Genomic DNA, 24,419 nt, shown 5'->3' with positions numbered 1-24,419 from the left:
GCTGTTGGAAGGGTCGATGCACCCAGGTGTTTGTGAACGCTGCAGGCAGCAGAGATCTCCTGTCTGGGCTGGCTTTCACTGCCAGGGCCTAAAGCACTGCTTCTTTCTTCTCTGCTCTTTTGTCTCCAGGGCTTTCGGAGCCGTTTCTAAAGGACTCGACAGGGCCACTGGAGGAGAGGTCAGTGCCAACACGCCCAGCACTGCCGGCAGCTCTGCAGGGCTTTCCCCTCTGCTGGGAGCTGTGGCTGCAGCTCTGGGGGCCAGCAGAGCTTTCCTGTCCAGGCTGCTCCTCTGCAGGCAGAGCAGTGTCAGCCTGCAGAGCACAGCTGGGACAGACTTGGTCCTTCTCAAGTGCCCAAGGAATGCAAGGAGGGCAGCGGTGTCTGTCAGAGCAGGACACCCTGGCTTGGTCTTCATATCTGAAAGTGTGAATGCATCAGCTGCTGGAGACTGAGGCCCCATTAATCTTCATCCCAGAACAGGATCTTCAGACAGGAACATTATTTAGCTATTTTTCCATCCTGCCTTTCATCTTCAGAGGGAACATCAAGGCCTATTTAGGGAGAGATCCTGCTTGGGCTCAGTTTGGGGTATTAGTCCAACTTCAGCTGTTCACAGAGGGAGATGGAGAGAAATGAGAAGATGGATGTCCAGAGCAAAGCTCTCTCCTAAATCCTGCAGTTGTGTTTGGGTCTGGTGTCAGTGACAGCCTGTGACAGGGATCACCTGAGCAATGAGTGTGTGTGTCTGCTTTGTTGTGCAATCCCAAACAGAGCAGTTGGATCTGAAATCATGACCAAATCCCATAGAATTGCTAAAGGGTTCCTGGCTGTTTTACTCTGTTTTCACAGAACCAGAATTACCTCCTGCTTGCAAAATGTGTTACAGTAATATTATTACTATTATTATTATTATTATTATTATTATTATTAATAATAATAATAATAATAATAATAATAATAATAATAATAATAATAATAATAATAGTGTTGAGGCCATTAGAGAAGACTGTAGGTGCAGAGAATGTTGTTAGACCTTTGAGGCTGACAGCTGAGGGACCATTTCTGCAGAGCTTGCAAGGCCAAATGTCTCTGGCATGTGTCCTGTAAGCAGCCCCCAGCTGGCAGAGCAATGGGCTGTGGGAATGGCCCTTGCTGAGCTCTGCTGTCCCATCCCAAGGTAGTTGGGCCCAGCCCGGCTCCGACTCACTCCGTGTTTGCTGTGGCCTCCTGCCACAGACTCCTGCAGTTAAAGGGCTGCAATGTCCCTTCAGGTGGCCATCAAGAAAATGAGTCTCAGAGGGCAGAACAGGGAACGAGCTGTGAATGAGATCCTGCTCCTGAAGGACAAGAAGAACCCCAACATTGTCAACTCTTTGGACAGGTGAGTGCTTCAGCTCTTATCCCGTGCCCGGGCCCTGCGTTACCTTTCCTGGCACCCAGAGTCTGTAGCCTGTTTGGAAAATGCCTGATCCAGCCACATCTTCCCAAAACAACAGCCTGGCAGTTCACTCCCTCCAAGTGCTTTTGTTGCTTTGCTTTGGTTTTTCCTTCAAGTTCCTCCCCATTTGCTGTGTCTTCTAACAAGTGCTGATAAACCACAGCAGAAATTATTTCCCTTGGCTTCTTCTTCCTAGCCCTTTTCCATTGCTACAGTTGCCAGGAAGATCAGGTTCTTGTGTCCAGAAATGCCTCATTTGCCCAGTTTTCACTGGCCTTGCCTGTTTCTGAAGGGACTTTCTGAAAGGTTTTCTGGCTGCTTTTGTCCCAAGTGCTGCACAGCCTCCTCCCCTGGATAACCCTGGCAGTTGTGTTGCCCTGTTCTGCAGGGAATGGTGGAACTGATGAGTTCAGGAGCTGAACCAGCTGGGGCCAAGGGTTGTGGTTCCACATTGATCTGGGCTGTTGCTAAACTGCACTTTTCACCTGCTTGCCATCTAAGGCCTCTTCTTTCTCACAGGTGTCTCCTTCTCCTTTAGACTGTGCAGATTCCAAGGGCTGTGCAGCCTGGCAGGAATGTCTCTCCATCTGATTCTGTCCTCACTGACAAGTGACCTGGAATCAAAACTCCACTCCAGGCTTTTCCATGGGGGAATTGAGCTCTGCATGCTCATCTCCATGCCATTGCTTTCCTCTTCCAGCTTCCTTGTTGATGGAGATCTCTGGCTGGTGATGGAATACATGGATGGAAGAACTTTGCACGACGTTGTCAGACAGACACGCATGGCTGAAGGAGAGATGGCAGCTGTCAGTCGGGAGGTGAGGGATCCTGCTTGTCACTCCATGCCTGGGACACGATGGTCCTTCCAAAGAGGGCGGGAGAACAGGAGTGGCTCCATGCTCAGGGCTTTGTTTCTGTGTTGTTTGTGTGAGGTGGAGAAGAAAGAGCCTCTGCAGTGAACGGCCTGCCAGCATCACTGCACTTCTGCTCTGTTCTTGTTCTCTCTCCTGCTGTTGTGGTACTCTCTGTCTGTTTTGGATTTGATTTGCTGTTCTCAGCTTTGCCTTGAACCGTTTGCCTGGAGCTTGTGTGCACTGCACTCCTGGCCTGTCACAGCAAAGCCGCTGCTGGCACAATTCTGAACTGTCCTTTCTTGTGTGATATATTCCGGCCATTGGTTTTTGCCCTGGTGTTTCTTGTTCTCTCTCAGTGTCTGCAGGGCCTGGATTTCCTCCATTCAGAGCGGGTCATCCACAGGGATCTGAAGAGCTCCAACATCCTCCTGGGCATGGATGGCTCTGTCAGGGAATCAGTAAAAGCCACAGCATGAAAGCTGAGGGTTTCTTGAAGGGTCCAGTTCCATCTTTCCTTGGCTACAGCCCTGAGGGCTTTTCCAGCTGACTTCACTACTGCACTCTCAGACTGAGCGTGGGGAATCTTGGTGCTTGGTTTCCTCATTCCAGCTGCCTTTGACAGGGTTTGTTTCTGTCCTCAGCTGACTTTGGCCTCTGCGCTCAGCTCAGCCCTGAGCAGGAGCAGCGCAGCTCCATGGTGGGCACTGCTCACTGGATGGCCCCAGAAGTTGTGACCAGATCTCCTTATGGCCCCAAGGTGGACATCTGGGCCTTTGGCACTGTGACCATCGGGATGGTGGAAGGAGAACCTCCTTACTTCAGGGAAACGGCGGCCATGGGAAGAGGCAAATTCTGCAGGGGCTGCAGAGGCCTGTGAGCACAGGGGGACGCTGCACTGGGAACAGCAGCTGGAGGTTTCTGCACATGGGAAGGGAATTCCCAGAGGACTTGTGCCTCCACACAGGAGAATATTCCTCAGTCTCCAGCAACAATTTGCTTTAGGCTTTATGTTGTTGCAGCTCTTCTGGCTGTGAGGATGACCTGGAAATATGAAGCAAGTGCATCAGGTCTAATGTTACCTTGCAAGAAAACCCCAAACCAACCCCAAATCCCAGCCCCAAACCCAACAAGATTTCTGCAGGAGCTTCTAAAAGACATTTTGCAAGTTGATCTCCCCCCTGATCCTTCTCACTGGAAAACTCGTCCAAAACCTGAAGATGATTGTTTAACATCCTCATAGTCTAACATGTTTCTTTCCTAGTCCAAGCTACTTTCTCTGTGTCACCAAGCCTGAGCTTTCAGCATCACAAACCTCCTGGTCCTTGCCTGGCAGTTTCTGGGATGGGGCATCAGGAATGCATTTACTTGAGCGTCAGTGGCACTGCAGAGATGCACTTGATGTAAGAATCCTCCAGACAACACTGACTCTGAAAAATGGCCTGTAAAGCTGGTGTCCACATTTGGAGAAGCAAAATGTGTTATTTCTGATGGAGGTTCCTACTAACAGAGTCAGCCAATGCCACTGGCTCTCAAGGCGAGATCATTTGGATGTTGCAGTGGCTGTGGCAGCCCCAGGGTTTGGGTTGTTTGGCTGGCATAGCAAAATGAGCTGTGAGCAGCATCTGTGGCAGGGAGGAAAGTGCCCCTGGAGCTGGGGCTGAGGCCCGGGGTGGATGTGAGCCCGTGTGGGTGTGAAGGGAGCTGGCAGAGCGCTGAGTTTGCTTTCCCTGCAGGCTCGCGCTTGGATCCGGCAGAACGGGAGCCCACAGCTGCAGCAGCCCCGGCGCCTGTCGGCTCTGCTGCGGGACTGCCTCGAGTGCAGCCTGGAGCCGGACGAGGAGCGGCGCTGGGCTGCCCAGGAGCTGCTGCAGGTGAGGGCCAGGGGCTGCAGGGGAAGCAGCAGCGCCAGGGAGGGGTTTTCTTGTGGGCCCCCCTCCGACAGTCTCCAGTCTGGCTGCGTTCCACACGCAGAGCAAGCAGAATCCTCGCCTGCTGTGGCTGGGCAGGCTCCTTGGGAGCTCATCTGGGCCTGGTGCCCCACAGCGAGCAGGGACATCTTCAAGCAGCTCAGGGGGCCCAGAGCCCTGCCTGACCTGAGCTTGGATAGTTCCAGGGAGGAGGCACCTCCCACATCTCTGGGCACCTTCTGTCAGTGTTTTCCCAGTCTGCTGGTTAAAAAATTCTTCCTTAGATCTAACCTGAGCCTGCTTCCCTCTCCTGAGTTTCAAACCATGTCCCTTTGTCCTGTTGCTACAGAGCCTGTGAGGAACTTGACTCTGGAAAGTAACAGTTTATTTCTTTCCTTTTTATCCTTTGGGCAGCACTCATTTTTATCATCAGCCAAGCCTCTCTCCAGCCTGAACCCTCTGATCACTGCAGCAAAGCAACTGAGGGAGCAGCGGAGGAGATGAAGCCCTTGAGGACAGCTTTCGGTTATAGTAGTCAGGACAACTAGTTAGTTATGGTAGTTAGCACTGGTAGTTTATGGTAGTTAGGACAGCCTGTTTGTTATGGCAGTTGTTTGAATAAAAACTCTCTTAACCCTCCACTGCCTTGCCATGTGCCTTCCTTGTCCCGCTGTGCCTCAGCTGCCCGGAGCAATGTGAGGGGAGAGCGGGCTCAGCCTGGCCCAGAGCTGAGCCCCAGCAGAGCCCTGGCAGAGCCCAGAGCAGCCTCGGCACCTGCAGAGTCAGCCTGGAAGGAGGCGCTTGGAGCCTTCTCGGCTGCACCCGGCTCTTGGTTACAAACTGGGTGTGCTGGAAAATGCCACCGGCTCTGCACGAGGGCAGAAGGGGCCCGGGGAAGGCCCAAGTGCTCCATGCAAGGGAAAAACCTGCCCTGGCTCTGTTATAAATAACTGGGTAGTGTTGGCTTTTGCTATTATGTATTGACTTCTGCAAAGTATTCTTAATCACAACAATTTTGATAGAGTACAGTTTGTAATCACTTTTAACTTCTTTTGCTCTAGTAAAATTTGTCAGCTTTTTGTGGCCAATGCCCTGGCCCCTGTGTAGCTCATATCCTCAGAACATCATTTGTGGATGATATTTTAGTCTGTGGACAGAATGAAAAACATACATTATAGTTTTGGCTTTTGCAAAATATTACAGTGGATGCCAGATGTTGTCCATTATAATGTTAACTTTTGCAGAAGTAGCTGTACTTGTGCAATAATAATGCTTTTAATTTTGTAAATAACTGACAATAACACTTCAGAAATATTTGTGAAATAGCTAATGTTCATTTCAAGTACTCGTGGAAATAGCTAAAACCCTCTGCATGCTCAGATAACATTTAAGGAAGGGATGTGATGAGGAGCCCTGCCACTGACCCTTCCACTGTCAATAACTGTCACCTGCTGAAATCACAGAACAGGGGCCCTTGTGGGGCAGTGACACACAACCCTCAAAACAGCAATCCACGATTCCTGCACGTGCTCTAAAAAGGCGAGTTGGGGGTCAACCCAACCTAAAGAATTCCTGGAACATGTAAACGAGTTCAAAGAAATGTTTGAATATGTATAGCCATTATGAATATGTATTTGAACAACAAAATGGAAAAACTAGACAAGAAGAGTTGCTGTGGTTAACCGGTGTGCCTCTGGCCATCGCCAAGCACCCAGCGCTGTTACTGGTCTGTCCCTTATTATTCCTTATTAAAGTTTCAAAAATTGTAACGAGTGAGGCTCCTTTCTCACAAAACCCAAGGTGCTCACCCATTGTTCTTCCCCCAAAGCCAGGATTTGTCAATCCTAAACTTCGGACGGAGGAGAAGGAGGCTGCGAGGAAAGGAAAATGCACTGGTGTGGAGTCCCATGGGAGTCTCAATCTCCCACCCATGGAGGACTGGTCCCCAATAAGAAGAGTAGATTTCAAGGTTATGGTGAGAAGCTTGCTTCTCCCATACATCTCTGCAGGCACATGCTGATTTATGGAAAGTTATGTTACCCCAATTGCTTGTTTGCCTAATTACCCTAGTTCAACCCCTGTTACCCATTTGTAGGTTAGTCCTTAGAATGTTCTCCCTCTCTGTCCCTCCACTGGCCCTAATTTACTGCATTCCTCTGCCCCTGTTTCCCCATTAGCTGACCCGACCCTTAACCCCTCCTTTGCACCATTTTCCCCCATATCCATTGGACCCTGACCCTCAGCTCCACTCTCACTACCCCATATAAAAACCCCCTGTGCCCTCAGCTTGCACCCTGTCTTTGTCCCTGGGCCCTGCTCAGCTCTGTGCCCTGTTCCTGTACCAATAAACCCAGTTTGCTGCAGATCATACCCAGACCCATCCTGCCGACTTTGTCAGCTTTATAAAGCAGCCGTGAGCTTCGGGCTCCGGAGTGCCGGACGCTCCAAGGGCCTCGGCAGCTCCAGGACGCTCTAGGCTGGGACAGTTAGGCAGGGCAGGAGGAATCACTGCCCCTTTCCCCTCTCTGCTGCTCCATCTCCCAGCCCAGCATCGCTGCAGGACAGCCTCACTGCCAACGCCATCCTGCCAGGGATGGACTGGGAGGATCTCCTTCCCCTTCCCTCTGCCATGGAGGCAAATCCCATCTTCTCCTTGTCCGCCCTCCTTCCTCTCCTCATTCTGTCCTTCATCCATCCACGTTCCTTTCCCATCTCCTTCCTCCCTTGTTCCTTCTTGTTCCTTCCTCTCCTCCTGCCTTTTCCTTTGCCCTTCTCCCTGTCTCTTCCTCTCCTTGTCCTTCCTCCCCCAGGCACTGAGCTGCGGACAGAGATGAGGGAGAACAAATCCCTGTGACAGAACCTCGTGGAAGAGGCCATTTGGAACGGCTCCACGGTGCAGGAATCCAACGGGGAGGAAAAGGCCCAGAGATCCCACATGAGGAGGGGTTGCAAAAGCAGCCCGGGGAGCTGTGAGGGGGTAAAACCCTCCATGTGCTGGGAAGGGTTTGGCGACTGTGAGAAGAGCTTCACGCAGGGCTCAGCCTATTCCTGGTGCCTCCAAATACGCCAGTGGCAGATGCAGAGATCCACGGGGCTGCAGAGATCCCCCTGCAGATCCATGGGGATGCAGAGATCCCCCTGCAGTCCCCGGAGCAGCCATGCTGAGCACGGCGATGCCTGAGAGGAGGCTCTGACCCCGTGGGCAGAGGGCCCCGCTGGAGCAGCCTGTCCTGGCAGGACTGACCCCGGGGCACAGTGACCCACGCTGCAGCACTTGGAGGGGGCTGTGCCCCGTGGGATGGACTCAGCTTGGAGAAGTCTCCGGTGGGAGAGAGCCCAGGGTGCAGCAGGGGAACGACTCCTGTCTCTGAGCAGAGGGAGAAGCCCCGGGGCATGAACTGAGCCCGGCCCCATTCCCTGTCTGCAGCACTGCCGGGGTAGGAGGTGCAGCTGGAAGGAGGGAGGCGTGGGGGAAAGAGGGATTTAAGGGTCTTCACTTACTCCTCACTATCCTGCTTTAAGTTTTTGGAGTTTTCCGCCAGAAATCTCTCCCCTCCCCCACTCATCCACAGGGGTTTGGGGCGGTTTTCCCTTTTTGGGGGAAACCAAAGCGATGCACTGATGCTCCTAATTAGGGGTAGGAGAAGTGAGGCTCCAGGGCTTCCTACTGAGCCAGAGCCACCGGAGCCGCAGTGCCGGGAAAGCCGTGCCGGGAGCTGCGGAGAAGTTTCTTTGTGTTTTCAGCTCAATTCCCCTCGGGCCCGGGCCCGTTCCAGGGCTGTTCCTCAGCTCCGGCTCTGCCCTCACGCAGACCAGGGGGCCCAGAGAGCGCGGGGCGGGGCTGTGCCGTGTGCAGAGCCCGCCCCTGGCTGGGATTGGGCGATAGTGCCGTCAGTCGTGGTTGTGGCGCGCTGATTGGTGGGAGCGGGGCGGAGCAGGGCCCCGGTGGCGGGCTGAGGGCGGCCGTGGCTGGACAGCGGAGCCCTTGTCAGGGGGCGTGTGTGCGGTTCCGCGAGTGGCGGCAGCGGCCGGAGCGCGGTGAGGCGGCGGCGGAGCTCGGAGGCGGCCGCAGCGCAGGTGGGAGCCGCGCTGGGTTGTGCGGGGGCTCGGGGCTGGCTGCGGGCCTCGGGGGCGGTAGGGGGCTCGGGCGGGTTCGTTGTGCCGTGTCCGGCCCGTGTTGCCGCTGGCGTGAGGGCGCTGCGGGAGCGGCTGCCCGCGGTCTCCTTGCGGCCGCTGCCTCGGCAGGAGCCGCTGCCGGAGCAGGGCTGGCTCGGCCCGGTTGCTGTGGCTGGGACAGAGGGGGCTGCCCCGTGCCCGGAGCTGTGCAGGAAATTCCCGTGGCCGGAGGTTTCTGTGCCCAGAGGAGACAGAGGAGTCCTGTAAAAGTGACTTTATTGCTGAGCACAGGGAGAGACCGTGGGGCATTTGCCATGCGCTCTCTGCCATTGTTGTAGTTCGCAGCCTCCTTTTTGTCCTCATTTTCCCGGCCTCATCTCCCTCTCCCTTTGCCCACTGGCTGAGGTGCTTGGAAGGTTCAGACCTCCCGATCTGCCAACTGCACGTCCTCGTTAATGTGCACCCCCACTTTTGTAAAACTGCCGATATTCATGGCTCTGTAAAATCCTTGTTCTTCTGGAAGTTCAGGAATTTAGCGGGACTTTCTGTGAGCAGCAATCCATGTTAATTAGTAACATTTATTGAAGCTGGTGGTTTCGCCCATTACTTCCTTATCTACGAGTCCCTGGCCCGTCGCTCACCTGGTGAATGAGCTGCAGTCTCAAGGTGTGGAGCATGGTAACTAGATGAGAGTTGCTATAGCACATCAGAGGAGAAACAGCATTCGTTTAACCCATGGTCTGCCGGGGAGCCACAAAACCGTGTCCCATTCCCATTCTTTCCGCATTTGAATCCGTACATGAGCTGCTTTCCTATTTCCTTTGTTATCTGTTTCACCACTTTTCCTTTGTCATCTATTTGCCAACAGCAGTTTGTGTCATGTAATTTTCCACAAACTCCTCCTTTTTCTGCTAACAGATGATCTGATCCCATCCCATGGTTAAGTGTACTGTTCCTCATTTCAGTGGATTGGTCGGCAGGAAGGTCAGGAGCTGGAGCTGTCTGGTTGGTTATTAATTCGAGGACAGCTTGTAATCTAATGATGCCATTGAAATGAGAAATGGGTTCTGTGGCTCCTGATATGAATTGTTTTGGGTTCCCAGGGCCTGGTCCATGGTGTTGTAGGATTTGTTCTGGTAGCCTTTCAGCTTTTCCCCATTTTTGGCCGCTCTCTCCTGCCAGGGCTGCATCAATTGACTGCTTTTGTCTAACTAAATCATAAAATCCTTGGATTCCCAACTGATTTCCTTGAATTTTTGGTAGCAAAAAATCCCCAATGCTCTAATATACCCTATATAACACAGACAGTGACAGCACATGTTGGAGTGGGCAGAGGGCTGATTCCCCTCCATTTATTTATAGTGAAGTTTTCCCAACATTCTCCATGTGCTGTTTCCCTTTGCAGCTTCACCCGTTTGTGTTGCAGGGTCAGATATCCTCCCCCTGGGCTCTGCCTTGAGCTGTGCAAATTCCATCAGTGCCAGCAGGCAGAGCTTGGGGTGAGGGGCAGAGGGAATCAGCCCAATTCCTGCCCCAGGCAAGAGACCCAGGTGCATTGTCCACACTTTGCCCAGCAGTGTTCATTTGCATTTCTAAAGCTCCTCTGCAGGCTGTCTGGAATGGAGCTTCTCTTCCAGGGCAGCCATCTGGTGAGTCACATGTGCCCCACCAGAATCTGCTTTTTCAAAATAAATTATTAACTGTTTACCAGTTAAAAGTATAATGGTTAAAGTTCTTCAATTTTGCAAAATGCGACGTAAAGGCGAACATGGAAAAACCCAGACCCAAACTTGATTCTCACACTTCTGTCCCAAACCTTCCTAAAAATGTAAAGTGGGAATATTACGCAAAATTTTTCTCATATCGTTATTTTGTCGCTGAAAGAATCTCTTTAGTGTTAGAGAGTCAAGGCATTCCTTGGTTCTGGCCTGCATGTGCAACAGAAGTAAATTCTTTCACAAATAGCTCAGCTGTGCGGAGAAAATCATTCCATGCCATGTGAGTTTTACTTGTTTTATCCTAGACTTTAGGTAGTGTGAACCAATCTAAATCCACTGCCTTAATGTTCATTGCTTCCAAGCTGTGTAAGTTTTTAGTATTTGGTTTCCTGTTGGACCCGGATTTCTTCCCCTCTGATGTGAATTCGGTCTCCACACTCCTGGATTTCCTTCTCAGCCTTTTCCAACCCAGGTGTCTCCAGCTCTGCCTGGGGCAGTGTCTGGGGTAGCTGTTGGTTGCTGTTTGCTGCTGGGCAACCTTGATGTTTTGTGGCTGGTCATTATATCTGTGGGTATCTTTTGGGCTGTTCCCAGTCTGTTCAGATGTTAAACTCATCTCCATTGAGTGGTGTAACACCCCTTAAAAAAAACCTTTAAAATTCCTTTCCCCAAGGCAAAGACAAACCAAGCCTGAGCAGAGAAATAAGGTTTAAAAGAACCGAAATCGGTACATTTTGCAGCAGTGCAATGGCAGGCAGCCCAGAGTGTGGGTGTCAGTGAGCCCCAGAGTGGAATTGTGCCCTGGTGTTCCCCAGCAGCTGTGGCAGTGCAGGCCCAGGCAGCGCTGAAGCTGCAGCAGTGGCAGCAAGGCTTGGCCCCAGTGGCTGGAGATGGCAGAGGAGGGTGGCCAGGATTGCAGAGGATTCCAGCCGAGGATCTGTGGGCAGGCACAGGGGCTTGGCCCGCTGTGGAGCCCTGGCTGCTGCTGCGTTGCCTTCAGGGCAGGCTCAGGGGCGGCCTCCCATCCTCCTGCTGCGGGCGGGAAGTGCAAATCTCTGGGGCTTCAGAGCCCTCGAGGCCAGGCTGAGGGGTGCCCCTGTGTTGAGCTGTGCTGGCGGCTGTTTGTGGCCTCAGGGACACTTGGCATGGGCCCCTTGGCCACCAGTGGTGCTGCTTTGCACTCCTTAGGCAGGAGCCGATGTCCTGGCTGGGTGTTGGCAGCAGCAAAGTGCCAGGGCAGGCTGTGTGCCAGCCCAGCTTGCTGTGGGAGAATATGCCTTGATATCTGCTCCAGTGGTTGCTGAAGCAGTGAGAATTGCTTTTTCCCCCCTGTTAGGTGCCATGGTGTCAGCAGAAGATATTGAAGCCTTCCTGCTCAGGGCATTTCAGTGCCAGGCTCTCACAAGCACCCACAGCTCCGTAGGTTGAGCTGAGCATGGGGCGGTGACCTGCGCTGTGTCTGATTCCCCTTCCTTAATAACAGCCTGTCTTGTAGCTCTTTTCCCTTCTGCTGCCCTTGCAGAGCCATCCACAAACACGTTTTCTCCCTCAGGCCAGGGAATGTCCCATCATCAATCTGTACCAGCCTGGGTCTGGAGCTCTGTCCCTTGAGTGCAGTCCTGGGTTCCTTGCCAGCCCCTCTCCAGGCTGTTCAAACAGGAGGCTGGGTTAAACCCTTGCCCTGTCCTCAGTTCTGAATCCTCCTGTGCCACTGAACAAGTTTCATACTGTAATAATCGAGCCCTGCTCACCCAAGTAGAGGCTTTTTGGTTGTCAGATCTTTAACTTGATGCCAGACTTGAACTGTAGGAGATCCTATATAGAGTTGAATATTTTAGCACAAGAATTCCTTCGGCAAGACCCTGTTTAACATCCACCTATAATTCAAATTCTTTTTCTCTGTCTGGAAGGCCCAGGCCAGCCGCCTCAGTTAATCTTTGTTTTAACACTTCAAAATTCTGTGTTTCCTTCTCTTGTCCATCCATCCCGTTTGTTGACTGGCAGGATAGGAGTGTTGTAGGGAGACATCCTTGGCTCCAAAAGCCCTGCCTTTAACGGGGGCTCAATACCGGGCTGTGAGCCCTTCCTTCCCTCTCTTGGAACAGGGTATTGGTTTTGGAAACCACCTGTCCTGGTTGCTTTAAAGGAATTTGTAGAGGCTCCATATCTAATTTTCCCTATTTCCCTGGGACTGCCCCGCTTTGGGGTTCACTTCAGCATAGGCCTTGTCAATCTTTTCACTCAGAGGTAGTAAACAACTAGCCTCTGTATCCCCTTTTACAGTATTAAAATCCAGCTCACAAATTCCTTCCTAGTTAATTACAACCACAGGAGGAAGAAAAAGCAATTCATTTAATTCAAACCGATCCACCACAGCATCTAATAATGGTTGAACGAATCATATCTGCTCATCTTTCCCACTCATTCCCTTAAAAATTAAAACATTCCTTTACTAATTTCCCCCTTAGGTCTAAAATTCAGAGTGCATTGAGAGGCCCCTGTGTCCATCAGGAAATGCCTCCTCTCAATGCAGACCCACCCTGAATGTTCTCAAGGGCTGCAGTGTGGAGGGTCCCTGGTGTGATGGGAGCTGTGACAGCCCTGCCAATCCGTGTCCATCAAGGGGTGGACTTGCTGGTGCTGAGGGTGCTGCTGTCTGTGCTTGCAGTGTCCTTGTGCCCTGCAGCTGGAGCCCTGGTTCCTTGCCAGGGGCTGTTTGGGTGGGTTCTCCCCTGCCGAGGAGGGCAATGCCTCTGCCAGGTGCTTGTGGCCGAGCTGTGCCCTGGGTGCTGGGGCCCCCTTGGGCCCTGGGCTTGATCCCTCAGGGGCTGTAGGAACTGTGCCCTGGCCTTTGCCTTCAGCTTGGCCTTTTGCTGCTCCCTTCTTGCATTCACCTGCTGTGCCTTTGTGCCCAAGTGCTGCAGGGCCTTCTTGTGCCCCTCCTGCAGCCCCCTCAGTGCCTGTGGGTGCTTGTCTTGCTTTACAAGAGAGGTCTCTGCTCGGGAAGGCAGAAAAAGCCTCTCTTGGAATGGAGAATGCAAACCCCTCCCTCTTAATTTTTAGACTAGTGAAACTCAAGGGGTCTGAGGCAAAGATATGGGAATAGGAATACCAGTTCTTTACTAGTGTGTATAATAAAGCAAACAAACACCAACAGCTGTGGCACTGACAGCAAACAGAGCCCGGAGCCAGTCCCGGCCTTTGGGCTGCGGCGCTTTCCCCTTGGGTGCAGTTCCGGGCACGGCCGGCAGGGGCGCTGGTGGCTCCCGCGGGGCGGGGCAGCGCATCCCTCCCATGGGAACCTCTCTGAACGGAAATAGAGCAATCCCTTCATCTGACTCTTTCACTTTTTTACCTTCTATGGCCTTTCTCCCGTGTTTTGAGAAAGAATTTGGAAAGGGCTGCCTTTAAACTGAGCTCCTAGTGTTTGGATAAGCTGCTCCCTCTAGAGAGAGATAGAGTTTCCCTGAACAGCCGGAGCTGTGGTTACCACGGGGACGTAACTCAGAGCAGGACGGGGTCAGGGGAGGATATCCCGCCGAGGCTCGGTGGGAGTGTGGGCAGGGTCTGCTGCCGGAATCGGCAGAGGGGGATCTTCCCGTGGAGGCCGAGGCGGAGCGTGGGCAGCCCCCCCATGGCTGATAGCGGCTGATCCGGCAGCTGCCGGCAGAGCAAAGGCAGGTGGGAGAGCCCGGCAGCAGCCCAGCGCAGGTGACACGGGCAGGGCAGTCGGGGATGGGATGGCTGGGACCCCCCCTGGATGCGGTGGGCGCGGTGACCTTGGAGCAGGCGGCAGGACAGAGCAACCCCCATCTTGCCCAGCATGGGCAGCAGAGCGGCCGCGGGCCAGGCAGTGGGAGCAGGGCACACAAATTGAGCGAGAGCGCCGGGGCGGGTGGAGCTGCCCTGGGCAGTGAGGCCGCACCTGGGATGGAAAGCGGGGCAGGCGGAGCTGAGGCGGGCAGCGAGCCGGACCCGGGACAGGCGCCTGGGCCGCGAACGGAGGGGGCAAGAGCTGCAGAGGATCCCACTCTCTTTGTGATTTTTCCTCTTATTCCCTTCCATTTCCCCTTTTTTTTTTTCTTGTTTTTTCTCGAGTATTTCTGATACTTTAAAGATTTTTATTCTCCTAAAATCTCCTGTCTAACATATGGCATATTCTCTTTTCTTCTCGATTGAACAGGATTACTTTGCATATAAATCCACAGCCTAACAAATCTAAATTTCTTCTTGGATACTTTGAAATGGTGGACGAGCTAACTCTCGACCTCCTAGTGTGGTTTTTCTCAACAACTTTTACTTATTCTTTGGCAAATTAGGCCTCTTTCAGTTACTTGCTTTGCTACTCCAAAAATCCCAGTGCATGCATAGCTCCTTATAAAATGATCACAGAAAGCTTGAGTTCCCCAGTGGGTTTTCTGATGCATGTCTTCTAATATTTTCCTAGTAAGCACATTTTATTAAGTAATTGTCTTCCATCAAGAAGTTTCCATTTCCCTGATTTATCTTGTTCATTTCCTGTCTTGTTTAAGTAATTTTTCTCGGCTTCCCTAAACTTTGGAATTTCCATGTTTTCCTCGTTTACTGTTAATATTAACATAACTCATTCAGCTCCATTTTCTGCTGCATCCTTAGCTTTGTGATTTGCCAAATTATTTCTTCCTCTTTCTGGGGTCTTTCCCTTTTGGAGTTCCATAATATGTACTATAGCTATCTCTTTTAGGTGATTGTAATGCCTCTAAAATAAGTTCCTCATGTACTAGTCCTTTTCTTCTTGAATTAAGTAATCTTTCTCCTTTCCAAATTTTTTATAGGTATGTACTACTCTAAAGGCATACCTTGAATCAGTATATATAGTTCCTTTATTTTGTGTTAAATATTCTAGTGTTCTTTTTAAAGTATATAATTCACAAGTTTGAGCTTACTAGTTTAAGGTTAATTTCCCTTTTTCCATAGTTTGCATCTTTTTCCCGTCCATTACTACATACCCTGTATTTTCTCCTTTTGTCAGGAGGTGTATCTCTGTTAGCTAACATAACTCCCAAAGGACTAATTTTTTTTTCTTTTTTGTCCCCTGTATCCACCTTACTGGTTTTCTGTCTCATTTTTCAAGATCTTCTCTATTCATCTTTTGCCTCTGTTTCTGTTTCTCTGTTTCTGTCTTTCCCACCCTCAGGACACAGAGTGGATCCCTGTTGACAGAGAATCGCGGGTCCCTGTGGCTCCCCCTCGCCTTGGGGTGGCCTCTGGGTCTCAGTATCTCCGGGCCTCCTGGGAGGGCCCTGACTCTGCTGCCTCCGGTGCCGTTCCCCTGTGAGGCTGATTTGTGTGTCACTCACACTCTTTAGCCACGGCCCCCTCACACGCCCTGGGGACAATGGCCCGTTTGCAGGTCACCTGTACCTTATGCCACAGCCCCCACACGCCCAGGAGAACAATGGCTTATTTGTGGGTCACACACTCCTCTTTCCACAGCCCCCCTTCCCACCCGCCCGGGAAGCTGAGGCTGATTTTGTGTGTGACTCACTCTCACACACAACAAGACAACAATAAGGTACCTTTTGTTATAAATTATCAAATCGAGAGCCAAACTTATAAGAAAATTTAGCAAAGATTTATTAATTTGTCTGCAAGACTGAAGTTCGGTCATCTACACTACCACAGCCAAGGGTCAGCGTCGAGCCCGGGTTTGGTGCTGGGTGAACACGGATCTGACCTGCGAATGTCAGAGTCTCGCCCTGTTCACAAATGCTGCCTGACACGGCAGCGAGTTCTTTTACAGTTTATTCTGCTCGAGGCAGAGATGACCGAATGTTCTTTGTGTCTCTTCCCATGCATAACCTTGGCTTTACCTGTGCAGAGGTGGACAAAGACTCAGTCCCGGTGTCTGATGTTGTCAGTAGACTCCGGGGAAGTCAGCATTCACATGCATCAGGGTGGGGCTGTGCATCATTGTGGTAGCTGTAATCGACGAGGCGTTAATCACTCTTGGCTGGTGACCCGGGGAAGCCAGCGATTATCGCCCTGGAAGCTTCTGTTCTTTCATTAAAAACCCCGATGTTTATCTCAACCAACTCCAGGAACTGGATGTATATGAATAAGACACTGCTCCTGGCCAGGATGGTCAAAAGACATAATGTGGATTTTACAATAATTTATACATTAGTAGCATGAATTATCTCTACCATATGCTACACTTTCACATTACCTATTACAAGTTTAGGTGTTTCTGGCCAGTCCTGGTGCTCTTGGATATCCCTCAAGCCAGCTGTGCTGTCCAATCCCAGATGTTCTTGAGCATATCCTCAATCCGGCAGAATTTTGCACAACCGTGGATGCTCTTGGAATGTTAATTTCTCAACCCAGCAGGTTTTAATTCTGGATGCTCTTGGACTCTCTTATCCCTGAAACCAACAGAATTTTTAGGGTTTCCTTTTGTCGCGTTTCCTAGTGGATTGGGCTCGGAAACTCCTCTGCTCCCTTGCTCCGAGGGGTCCAGCCCCTCTCTGAGACCCAGTCCCAGTTACCCCGGGGGATTCTCTCACTCCTCTTCTCACTCGCTGTGTCTCTTTACTGGCTGCTTCCCTCGAGGAAAGTTGGAAACGCAGCATGGGAGACTCCAGCACTCACTTGGCAGTCTGGGACAACCAGCCCTTGTCTCATTCACAGCCCAAAGCAGAGAATGAGGGGAGAAGGGAGCCCGGGAGCCCAAAGAGCCCCGGCATCCCAAAATGGGGAGAGCAAAGCATGGGGAGCTTTTGGCATTGCTGGGACTGCCAGCAGCCTGGGCAAGGTGGGCACCGAGGAGAAGGGGACCCCCAATCCAAGCGTGACCCCAGCAGCTGGGACAGGGGGGAACCGCCTGAACACCAGAGAGGAGGGACCGGGGACAGGGAACCTTTGGGAGGCATTTTCAGGGCTGAATCTGGGTGTTTGGGAGGTTTTTCTGGAGCCCAGATGGCCAATGACTTGTAGAGATGGACTTGGGCAGAGGGACCTTCAAACTGAATGTGTTTTTGGGAAGATGAAACAGGAAAGCCTTACAAATACGATTGTCTGGCAAAAGATTTTGTGAACATAAAATGTGTAAGGAAGATTGAAATGAAAGCATGCTCTGAGATTCCTCAGTTAGTGAACAACTGGAAAACAATGGTGTGGCCCAACTGAAGGTAATCCCCTTTTGATGAAACAATTCCCTCTGCTTGCAGACAGATCCAAGGGTCAGAGCAGAGCCCACTAGCTCAATAGAAGGGACCCAAAGAGGAGTTTTTAGAGTTTAAAATGTAACATAGTATGGTGATGTAATGATTTTTACAGGCTGTATGTAAATGCTCTAGTATTTGTATCTTGTACTAGATTGGTTAGTGAGAAATAGAACATTCAACACAGAAGAAGATTTAGTGTATTGTAACAGGAACCTTACACTCTTACGCTCTTCTCCTCTTACTCTCTTACCCTCTCATCCTCTCTACCCCTCTCTTCTCTCGGGCCTGCTCCGAGCTGTGCCTGGCAGCTCCAAGCAGGGCCCTGCACCCAGGCCCTTTGCAATAAACCGCAAGTTCCACGCCCTGGCTGCAGAGCTCTCTCGTCTCCGTCCGTCCCGACCGTCCTACCCCCCGACACTCCTACAAACGCTCTCATCCCTTGTTTTACCCAAACCAGGATTGCCCATTGCCAACCCCAGGGAGGCTGCGAGGAAGAGGAAGATGCCCCGGGACACTGAGGCAGGTGAGGAGGAAGTCAGTGCCCCTTTCCCCTCTGTGCTGCTCCATCTCCCAGCCCAGCACGGCCCCGGCTGCAGCTCAGCCCTGGGGGATCTCCTTGCCCTTGCCTGTGGCACGGAGGCAAATCCCATCCTGTCCTTGTCCTTCCTCCCCCAGAGCAGGAGCTGAGCATGGACAGCAGGGAGGACAAATGCCCGCGGCAGAACCTGGTGGAAGAGGCCGTTTTGAGCGGCTCCACGGCGCAGGAAGCCAACGGGGAGGAAAAGTCCCGGAGATGCCGCACGAGGAGGGGCTGCAAACGCAGCCGGCGGGGATCTGAGGGGGAAAGAGCCAGCCTGGGCCGGGAAGGCGGCCGGAGACGGAGCCAGAGCTCGGAGCTGGTGCTCCGTGAGCAGCTCCATGATGGGGAGAAGCCCCACACGTGCGAGGAGTGTGGGAGGAGCTTCAGGTGGAACTCCAACCTGATCAGACACCAGAGGATCCACACTGGGGAGAAGCCCTACGAGTGTGGGGAGTGTGGGAAGAGCTTCAGCCAGAGCTCCCACCTGATCAGGCATCAGAGGACCCACACTGGGGAGAGGCCATACAGGTGCTCCAAGTGTGGGATGTGCTTCAGTCAGAGCTCCAGCCTGATCACGCACCAGAGGAGCCACACTGGGGAGAGGCCCTACGAGTGTTCCAAGTGTGGGAAGGGGTTTAAAACCAGGTCCATTCTTCTCCGGCACTATCAGAGTCACAGAGAGGAGAGGCCCTTCCAATGCCCCGACTGTGGGAAAGGATTCCTGTGCAACTCCCACCTCATCACCCACTGGCGCATCCACACCGGGGAGAGGCCGTACGAGTGTGATAAATGCAGGAAGAGGTTTCAGACCAGCTCCCATCTCCTCCTGCATTATCGGATTCACAGAGAGCAGAGGCCCTTCCGCTGCCCTGACTGCGGGAAGGGATTCAAGCGCAACTCCGACCTCGTCACCCACCGGCGCATCCACACTGGGGAGAGGCCCTACGAGTGTCCCCAGTGTGGGAAGAGCTTCTCACAGAGCTCTAACTTGACCCGACACCAATGGAGGCAGCACTAAGGGAAGCCCTGCGAGTGCCCCGAGTGCGGGCAGAGCTTCGTGCGCTGCTCCAGCTCCATCCCCCACTGGAGGAGGCACTTTGGGCACAGCCCTGGTCACTCACATTCCCTGTGATCCATGTTGGGAACACACCTGGCTGCTTCGCCTTTTGGTTTGGCCTCTGCTTCACCTTCATCCTTTAAAAACACCCAAAACTGGGTTAAATGAAGGAAATTGATCAAATAGATAGATCTGAAGTTCCATAATTGCTGAGTTGTTTTAGAGGGAATTTAGGATTTGGGGACACGTTCTGTGTGGAGTGCTGCTGTTGCTAAGAGGCAGGAATTTGATCTCACCCTTCTTGTGTTGCTAAGAACTCCTCCCCTGACCCCAACCCCAACTCCACCCTTGGGATACCCTATAAAAACTCCACGGCTCTGCCTTTGCCCTGTCTTTGGGGGATAAGAAATGGATTCCCAAAGGATCAGCCCTTTTTCCACTGGATTACAAAGGATCAGCCTCATTCTCTACTGGATTCCTAGAGGATCAAGCTTTTCCCACTGGATTCACAGAGGATCAGCGCTTTTCCACTGAATTCCGAAAGGATCAGCTCTTTTTCTACTGGGTTCTCCGGGGATCAGCCCGTTTCACATGGATTCCAAGAGGATCAGCCTTTTTCACTGGATTCCCGGAGAATTCTCACACTGTCGTTGTTTTTTTGTTTTTACTACTGCATTTGTATTTTTAATTTTTCCTAATAAAGAACTGTTCTCTCTACTCCCATATCTTTTCCTGAGAGCCCCTTAATTTCAAATTCTTCTTCTTCTTCTTCTTCTTCTTCTTACTATTATTATTACTATTATTATTACTATTATTGTTTTTATTACTATTCATCAATGGGAGGGGGTGTATATTTTCCATTCCAGTGGAGGCTCCTGAAATGGGGAGACACCCCCAAGGTCGGGCCATGTAAAATAGTTCCGGAAATATGTAGATTAGTTTTTGGATATGCCTGAGGGTCTATGAATATGCAACAGACTGATGTAATTAAAACCAGAATAATTAAGGGATGTCCCCGAAAATAACTGGGGGGTCTTGGTGGCCATAACAACCTTTGCTCGAAGGTCCTCTCTCCCCTTACATCAGCTTGTTGCCTCTTCATCGACTTTTTGTGTATCCATAAACTACTTCACATATTCCAGGAACAAAATTGGCTTCATCTGGTTTGGGGGTCCCATCCCCCTCCCAGGTAAATTTGGAGTGTCCTCTCCCCCTCCCAGCTCAGTTTTGGGATCCCATACCCCTCCAAGCTTTATTTGGGGGTCCCATTCCCCTCCCACCTCAATTTGGAGGTCCCATTCCGCTCCCAGCTCAGTTTTGGGGTCCCACCCCCCCTCTTTTCCCTGCTCTCTCCTTTCCGATCATTCCCCCAATCCCCTCCCCCGTGTTTGGTTTTGGGGGCTCCAGGCCCCTCCTGCTCCGTTTTAGGGTCCCGACCCCATTTTGGATTAATTTGGGGTCCCCAGCCCATCCCCAGGGTCACCTTCCCCCCCTCCCCAAATTCCGCTCCTGGCAACTGATGAGTCATCAGCGAGACACGCTCTGATTGGCTGGAAATTACCCCGCGCGGTCTGTGATTATTTACCGCAGTGAGAGGCCTTGTTCTGTGGCTGGCAAGTTATGAGTCAGAGTCGGGCAGGGCGCTGATTGGCTGAAAATCGCTGAGCGGGGCCAGCGCTCTGAGTTTGTGCCCAGCAAATGGATCGTCATCAGTGCCGCGTGTTCTGATTGGTCGCGATCTGTTTTAGGGTGGGGACCGAAAGAACTGGTGTTTCTTGGGGTTTCTTTGGGTTTATTTAGGGTTTGTTTGTGGTTATTTATGGACTCTTTAGGGTTTTCCTTGGGTTTTACTTGGTTTATTTCTGTTTATTTGGGGTTATTTGGAATTATTTGTGTTTGTTTGGAAGTTTTTGGGTTTATTTGGGCTTATTTGGAATTATTTGGGCTTCTTGGGAGTTATGTTGGTGTATATGGGATTTTTCTCGGTGTACTTGAAATCATTCGGGGGTTTTTGGGTTTAATTTGGTTTTCTTTGTTCGTTTTTTGGGGGTTATTTGGATTTGCTTGGGGTTATTTGGGGCATTTTCAGGTATTTGGGAATTTTGGGGGGTTCTTTGGGGTTTATTTCGAGTATTTGGGGGTTATTTACGTTATTTGGGGTCATGTGGGGTCAAAAAATCCGGGAATGTTTCTCCTGCAAAAATCGGAAATTTTTCCTTAAAAATCTTAAAGTTTTTCTCCAAAGAACCAGGAATGTCCCTTAAAAGTCCTGGACTTTTCCCAGCCAATAGCAGCGTGCCCCGCCCCAAACCAACCAATCACCGTGGGTCTCCCCTCAGGAACACCGGCCTCCCCGTGCGCCTGATCCAGCCAGTCACCGCACGGCTCTCACGCGGCGAACCAACCAATCACTGCACGCACCCCACAGCTACTCCCGCCTCTCTTGAGCTGAACCAACCAATCACCGCGCGTCGCCCCTCGGCAACTCCTGCCTTCTTTGCCCCATGCAGCCAAACACCATGCACCGCCCCGCCCCCCCATGTCAGTCACCGTGCCCTCCACGAAACCAACCAATCACCGGGCGTCTCCCCGCTGCAACTCCCGCACTCCCTGCGCCGCTCCAGCCAATCAGAGCCGAGCCTGAAGCAGCGCCTCCTGACCCCGGGGCCGGGCATGAAGTGGGCGCCCTCTCCCCCCCCGCCCCTCGGGACCCCCTCAGGGACCCCCGGGAGCCGCCCCGGGCTTGGGCGGGTCCTGCGGGAGGGGCTGGAGAGAGCGGGGGAGGCGCTGGGAGAGGACGGGGGCGTCCGGCAGCTGCTGAGGAGGCGCAGGGACAGGTGAGGGGTCCTGGAGGGGTCGTGAGGGGAATTTGGGGAGGGGTTTTGAGCAGGTTTGGGGGGGATATGGGGAGGGTCGGGAGGAACTTGAGGGGGTTTTAGCGCGGTCTGGGGGTGCTGGGGGGGCTAGGGGGGGGAATTTGGGGAGGGGTCCTCGGGGGCTGTCACGATCCGTCGTCATGGGTTTCGTGATGGTTCATGGATTTGATCTCAGGGTGCACAAAGAACCGACACGGTACAAGGGGGTTTGCAATGATAATCGAAACAAATGCACCTTTATTGAATGAGCACAGCAAAATGCGATAGAGGGATTAAGGGAGAGAAAAAGATGGGGGAAGAGAGAGAGAGAGAAAGAGAGAGGGGATAGAGCTATGTGGTGGTTTGACCAGGAAGGAGTGGGAATTCTGGGATGCTGTGGTCAAACCAATGGATGTTCTGAGTTTCATACTGACACCTGGTGTAGCCAGTGAAGTTTGGACACACCTCCGAGAATACACAGGGGTTAAAAAGCAGGGCACTGCCCTTGGCAGGCTCTCTTGGAACGTCGCGGCGAAGAGGTCAGATCACCCTCCCCTGTCCAGTTGCTGCTGCTGGGCGGGGGAGGGGCAGCCACGTGGTAGGCCCTGGGCCTGGACAGAGATGGGAGGTGAGGGGGCTTCGAGGATGGAAGGGTGGAAGATCCCAGGGAGTCAGCCCTCGGGCAGCCATTCCCCCCCCAGGAGAGAGAGAGAGAGAGAGAGAGAGCCGGCGACACCAAATGTGATAGCCGCCGGCCCAGGAGGAGAAGGGGGGAGGAAGAGTGCCCGGCCGGAGCGGCAGCGTGTGGGCAGCGTGTGTGGGAGTGCCGCTCCGGGACAGACAGAGACTGAAAGTTTTAACCCCTTTCTTTCATGATTGGGGCCTTGCAAAAATGCTAATCCTCCTCGAAGCTGAATAAGAAGGGAGATAAGAGATGAGATGAGACAAGGACCTGGCCCGAAGAACGTGGAGATGATTGAATGGGAAGAGATGATTTGGAGTGGCCTTTTGGCTGGACTTTTCTTGTGGCCATGGACTCAGTTGTTCCTGTGACACAGACTGCACTTAGGGGGAAGCAGTGGCTCAGAAACCAGGAGGGTTCATTCGTGAGGACCCCGGCCCCAGGGGGTTGGAAAAATATGGGGGGGACAGATGTCCCAAAGCAGAGACTGTGCCTTTTTGGAGTGAGACAAGGCATCCTTGAAAGACAACCCTAAAAGCAGCTCTGGTCCATGCGTCAGTGGTGAGAGCACTGGGCATGGAAGGAAGATGTCACAAGCGGCAAAAGGACTTTTTTCCGGGCGGTGCCGAAGTGACAGGGAAGCACACGAGGTTTCAGTGTGTCTCCAGGAGAAGCCTATGGAACAAGAAGGACTCCTTTCCTCTTCATGAACTGAAGTTTGAGTATACTAAAGTGTCGTGCCGGGCTGGGCAGTTGGTGTTTTGGGAGAATGTATCGGATTGGGAAAGTCAGGTAGTGGGGAGGAGGAAAGTGGTTTTTTTGTAAGGTTTTCAATTTTTTTTTTCTTTTCCTTATAGTCTTTCCCTATTTTCCTGTAGTTTAGGTAATAAAGTGTTCTTTATGTTTAAGCTAAAGCCTGTTTTGCTTATTCCTGGTCACATCTCACAGCAGACACCAGGGTGAGGGCATTTTCATGGGGGGCACTGGCTCTGTGCCAGGCTCAAACCATGACAAGCTACCAAATGTAGAGACGAAGTCCTTTGGTCCAGTCCAGTCATGGATCCGCCTGTTACATCGGGGAGATCTCGAAGTCTCTCGCTAACTCAGAGGTTTTGATTATGATAACTTTATTGGAAATTGCGAGGGGGGAATACAGATACAATAAGGAATAGATGTAACAGGTAGTCCATGCTCTCAGCAGTAAGCGAGAGCCATTGTCTTCTTGGTGCAGCGGTCACAACCTGCAGGCAAACATCTCGCTTTGGTCAGCTTGCCTCCTCCACACACCTGCCCCGGGCTTGGGGTTTCAGTCCCAGTCCTTGGAAGGAGCAGAGGGGCCTTTTCACATGGGGGTTCCATGTCTCAGTCCTTGGTGGAGAGGCTCCTTCCATCTCAGTCTGTCTGTCCCGGTGGTTGTAAAACAGGTGAGGGTCTTCTGTGGGGGGACCACCTGAAACTCAGGAGAAGTCCAGCCAGGCCGAGAGGTGGGACAGCTCCCAAGGCTGTTGTTGCACAAAGGGCACGGTGCCCCTTCTTCTTCTCATCGGGCTCAGTGCAGCACACAGCAAACAACACCTGTGAGAACAATGGCTTAGCAACACTCTCAGGTCTCAGGCACATGACTTTCTCCCTTGGAGCCAGAGATTTCAGACATGGGGGTCTTCTCTTCAGTGGTCCCCCAATGATGATCATGAGGCAGATGAGGGAAAATTCGGACAGACTCTCACAAGCAGAAATTGGCAGGATGTGTCTGCTTCCAGTGCTTGTCTTGGCTGTTCCTTCGCAGTGCTCGCAGCGCCATCAGAGACACACCACATGTTCTCTCATGCCAGAGTCATCCCAATCTTCTGCACTTGCCCAGGTGCCTCCCAGGTTCACCAGGGAAAATGGCTGCTCGTGCCAGTCCATCCCCTTGCCCAGAAGGCACCCGCTTGTGTTTGGGCACAAGCTGCTGGCCACAGCAGACGGGCAGCACCCACAGCATTGGCCATCAGATGCTGGGCTG

At 52.2% G+C, this 24,419-nt stretch overlaps 2 protein-coding genes across 2 annotated transcripts; both read left to right on the top strand.

The window, feature by feature from the left end:
• Positions 1-1,235: 1,235 nt before the first annotated feature.
• LOC141729904 (serine/threonine-protein kinase PAK 3-like) lies at positions 1,236-2,912 on the top strand. Its single transcript, XM_074546563.1, has 3 exons — positions 1,236-1,383; positions 2,141-2,258; positions 2,651-2,912. The coding sequence occupies exons 1-3, from the start codon at positions 1,262-1,264 to the stop codon at positions 2,768-2,770; spliced, it is 360 nt and encodes a 119-aa protein (XP_074402664.1). The 5' UTR covers positions 1,236-1,261; the 3' UTR covers positions 2,771-2,912.
• Positions 2,913-3,009: 97 nt separating this feature from the next.
• On the top strand, positions 3,010-19,460 carry LOC141729952 (uncharacterized). Its single transcript, XM_074546612.1, has 5 exons — positions 3,010-3,090; positions 4,028-4,137; positions 8,013-8,278; positions 17,698-17,763; positions 17,916-19,460. Exons 1-5 carry the CDS (start codon positions 3,010-3,012, stop codon positions 18,836-18,838), a joined length of 1,446 nt encoding a protein of 481 aa, XP_074402713.1. The 3' UTR covers positions 18,839-19,460.
• Positions 19,461-24,419: the final 4,959 nt, after the last annotated feature.

This window comes from Zonotrichia albicollis, chromosome 8 (genome assembly GCF_047830755.1).
Source record: "Zonotrichia albicollis isolate bZonAlb1 chromosome 8, bZonAlb1.hap1, whole genome shotgun sequence".
Taxonomy (NCBI): domain Eukaryota; kingdom Metazoa; phylum Chordata; class Aves; order Passeriformes; family Passerellidae; genus Zonotrichia; species Zonotrichia albicollis.
Note: the sequence above shows the minus strand (reverse complement) of the source record. Positions and strands in the feature narration are given on the sequence as shown.

Coding starts and splice junctions, on each gene's coding strand:
- LOC141729904 (XM_074546563.1), top strand. CDS start 1,262: ATGTCCCTTCAGGTGGCCATCAAGAAAATGAGTCTCAGAGGGCAGAAC. Junction 1,384..2,140: donor ATTGTCAACTCTTTGGACAG/GTGAGTGCTTCA, acceptor TTCCTCTTCCAG/CTTCCTTGTTGATGGAGATC. Junction 2,259..2,650: donor TGGCAGCTGTCAGTCGGGAG/GTGAGGGATCCT, acceptor GTTCTCTCTCAG/TGTCTGCAGGGCCTGGATTT.
- LOC141729952 (XM_074546612.1), top strand. CDS start 3,010: ATGGCCCCAGAAGTTGTGACCAGATCTCCTTATGGCCCCAAGGTGGAC. Junction 3,091..4,027: donor GCACTGTGACCATCGGGATG/GTGGAAGGAGAA, acceptor CTTTCCCTGCAG/GCTCGCGCTTGGATCCGGCA. Junction 17,764..17,915: donor GCCCCGGGACACTGAGGCAG/GTGAGGAGGAAG, acceptor TTCCTCCCCCAG/AGCAGGAGCTGAGCATGGAC.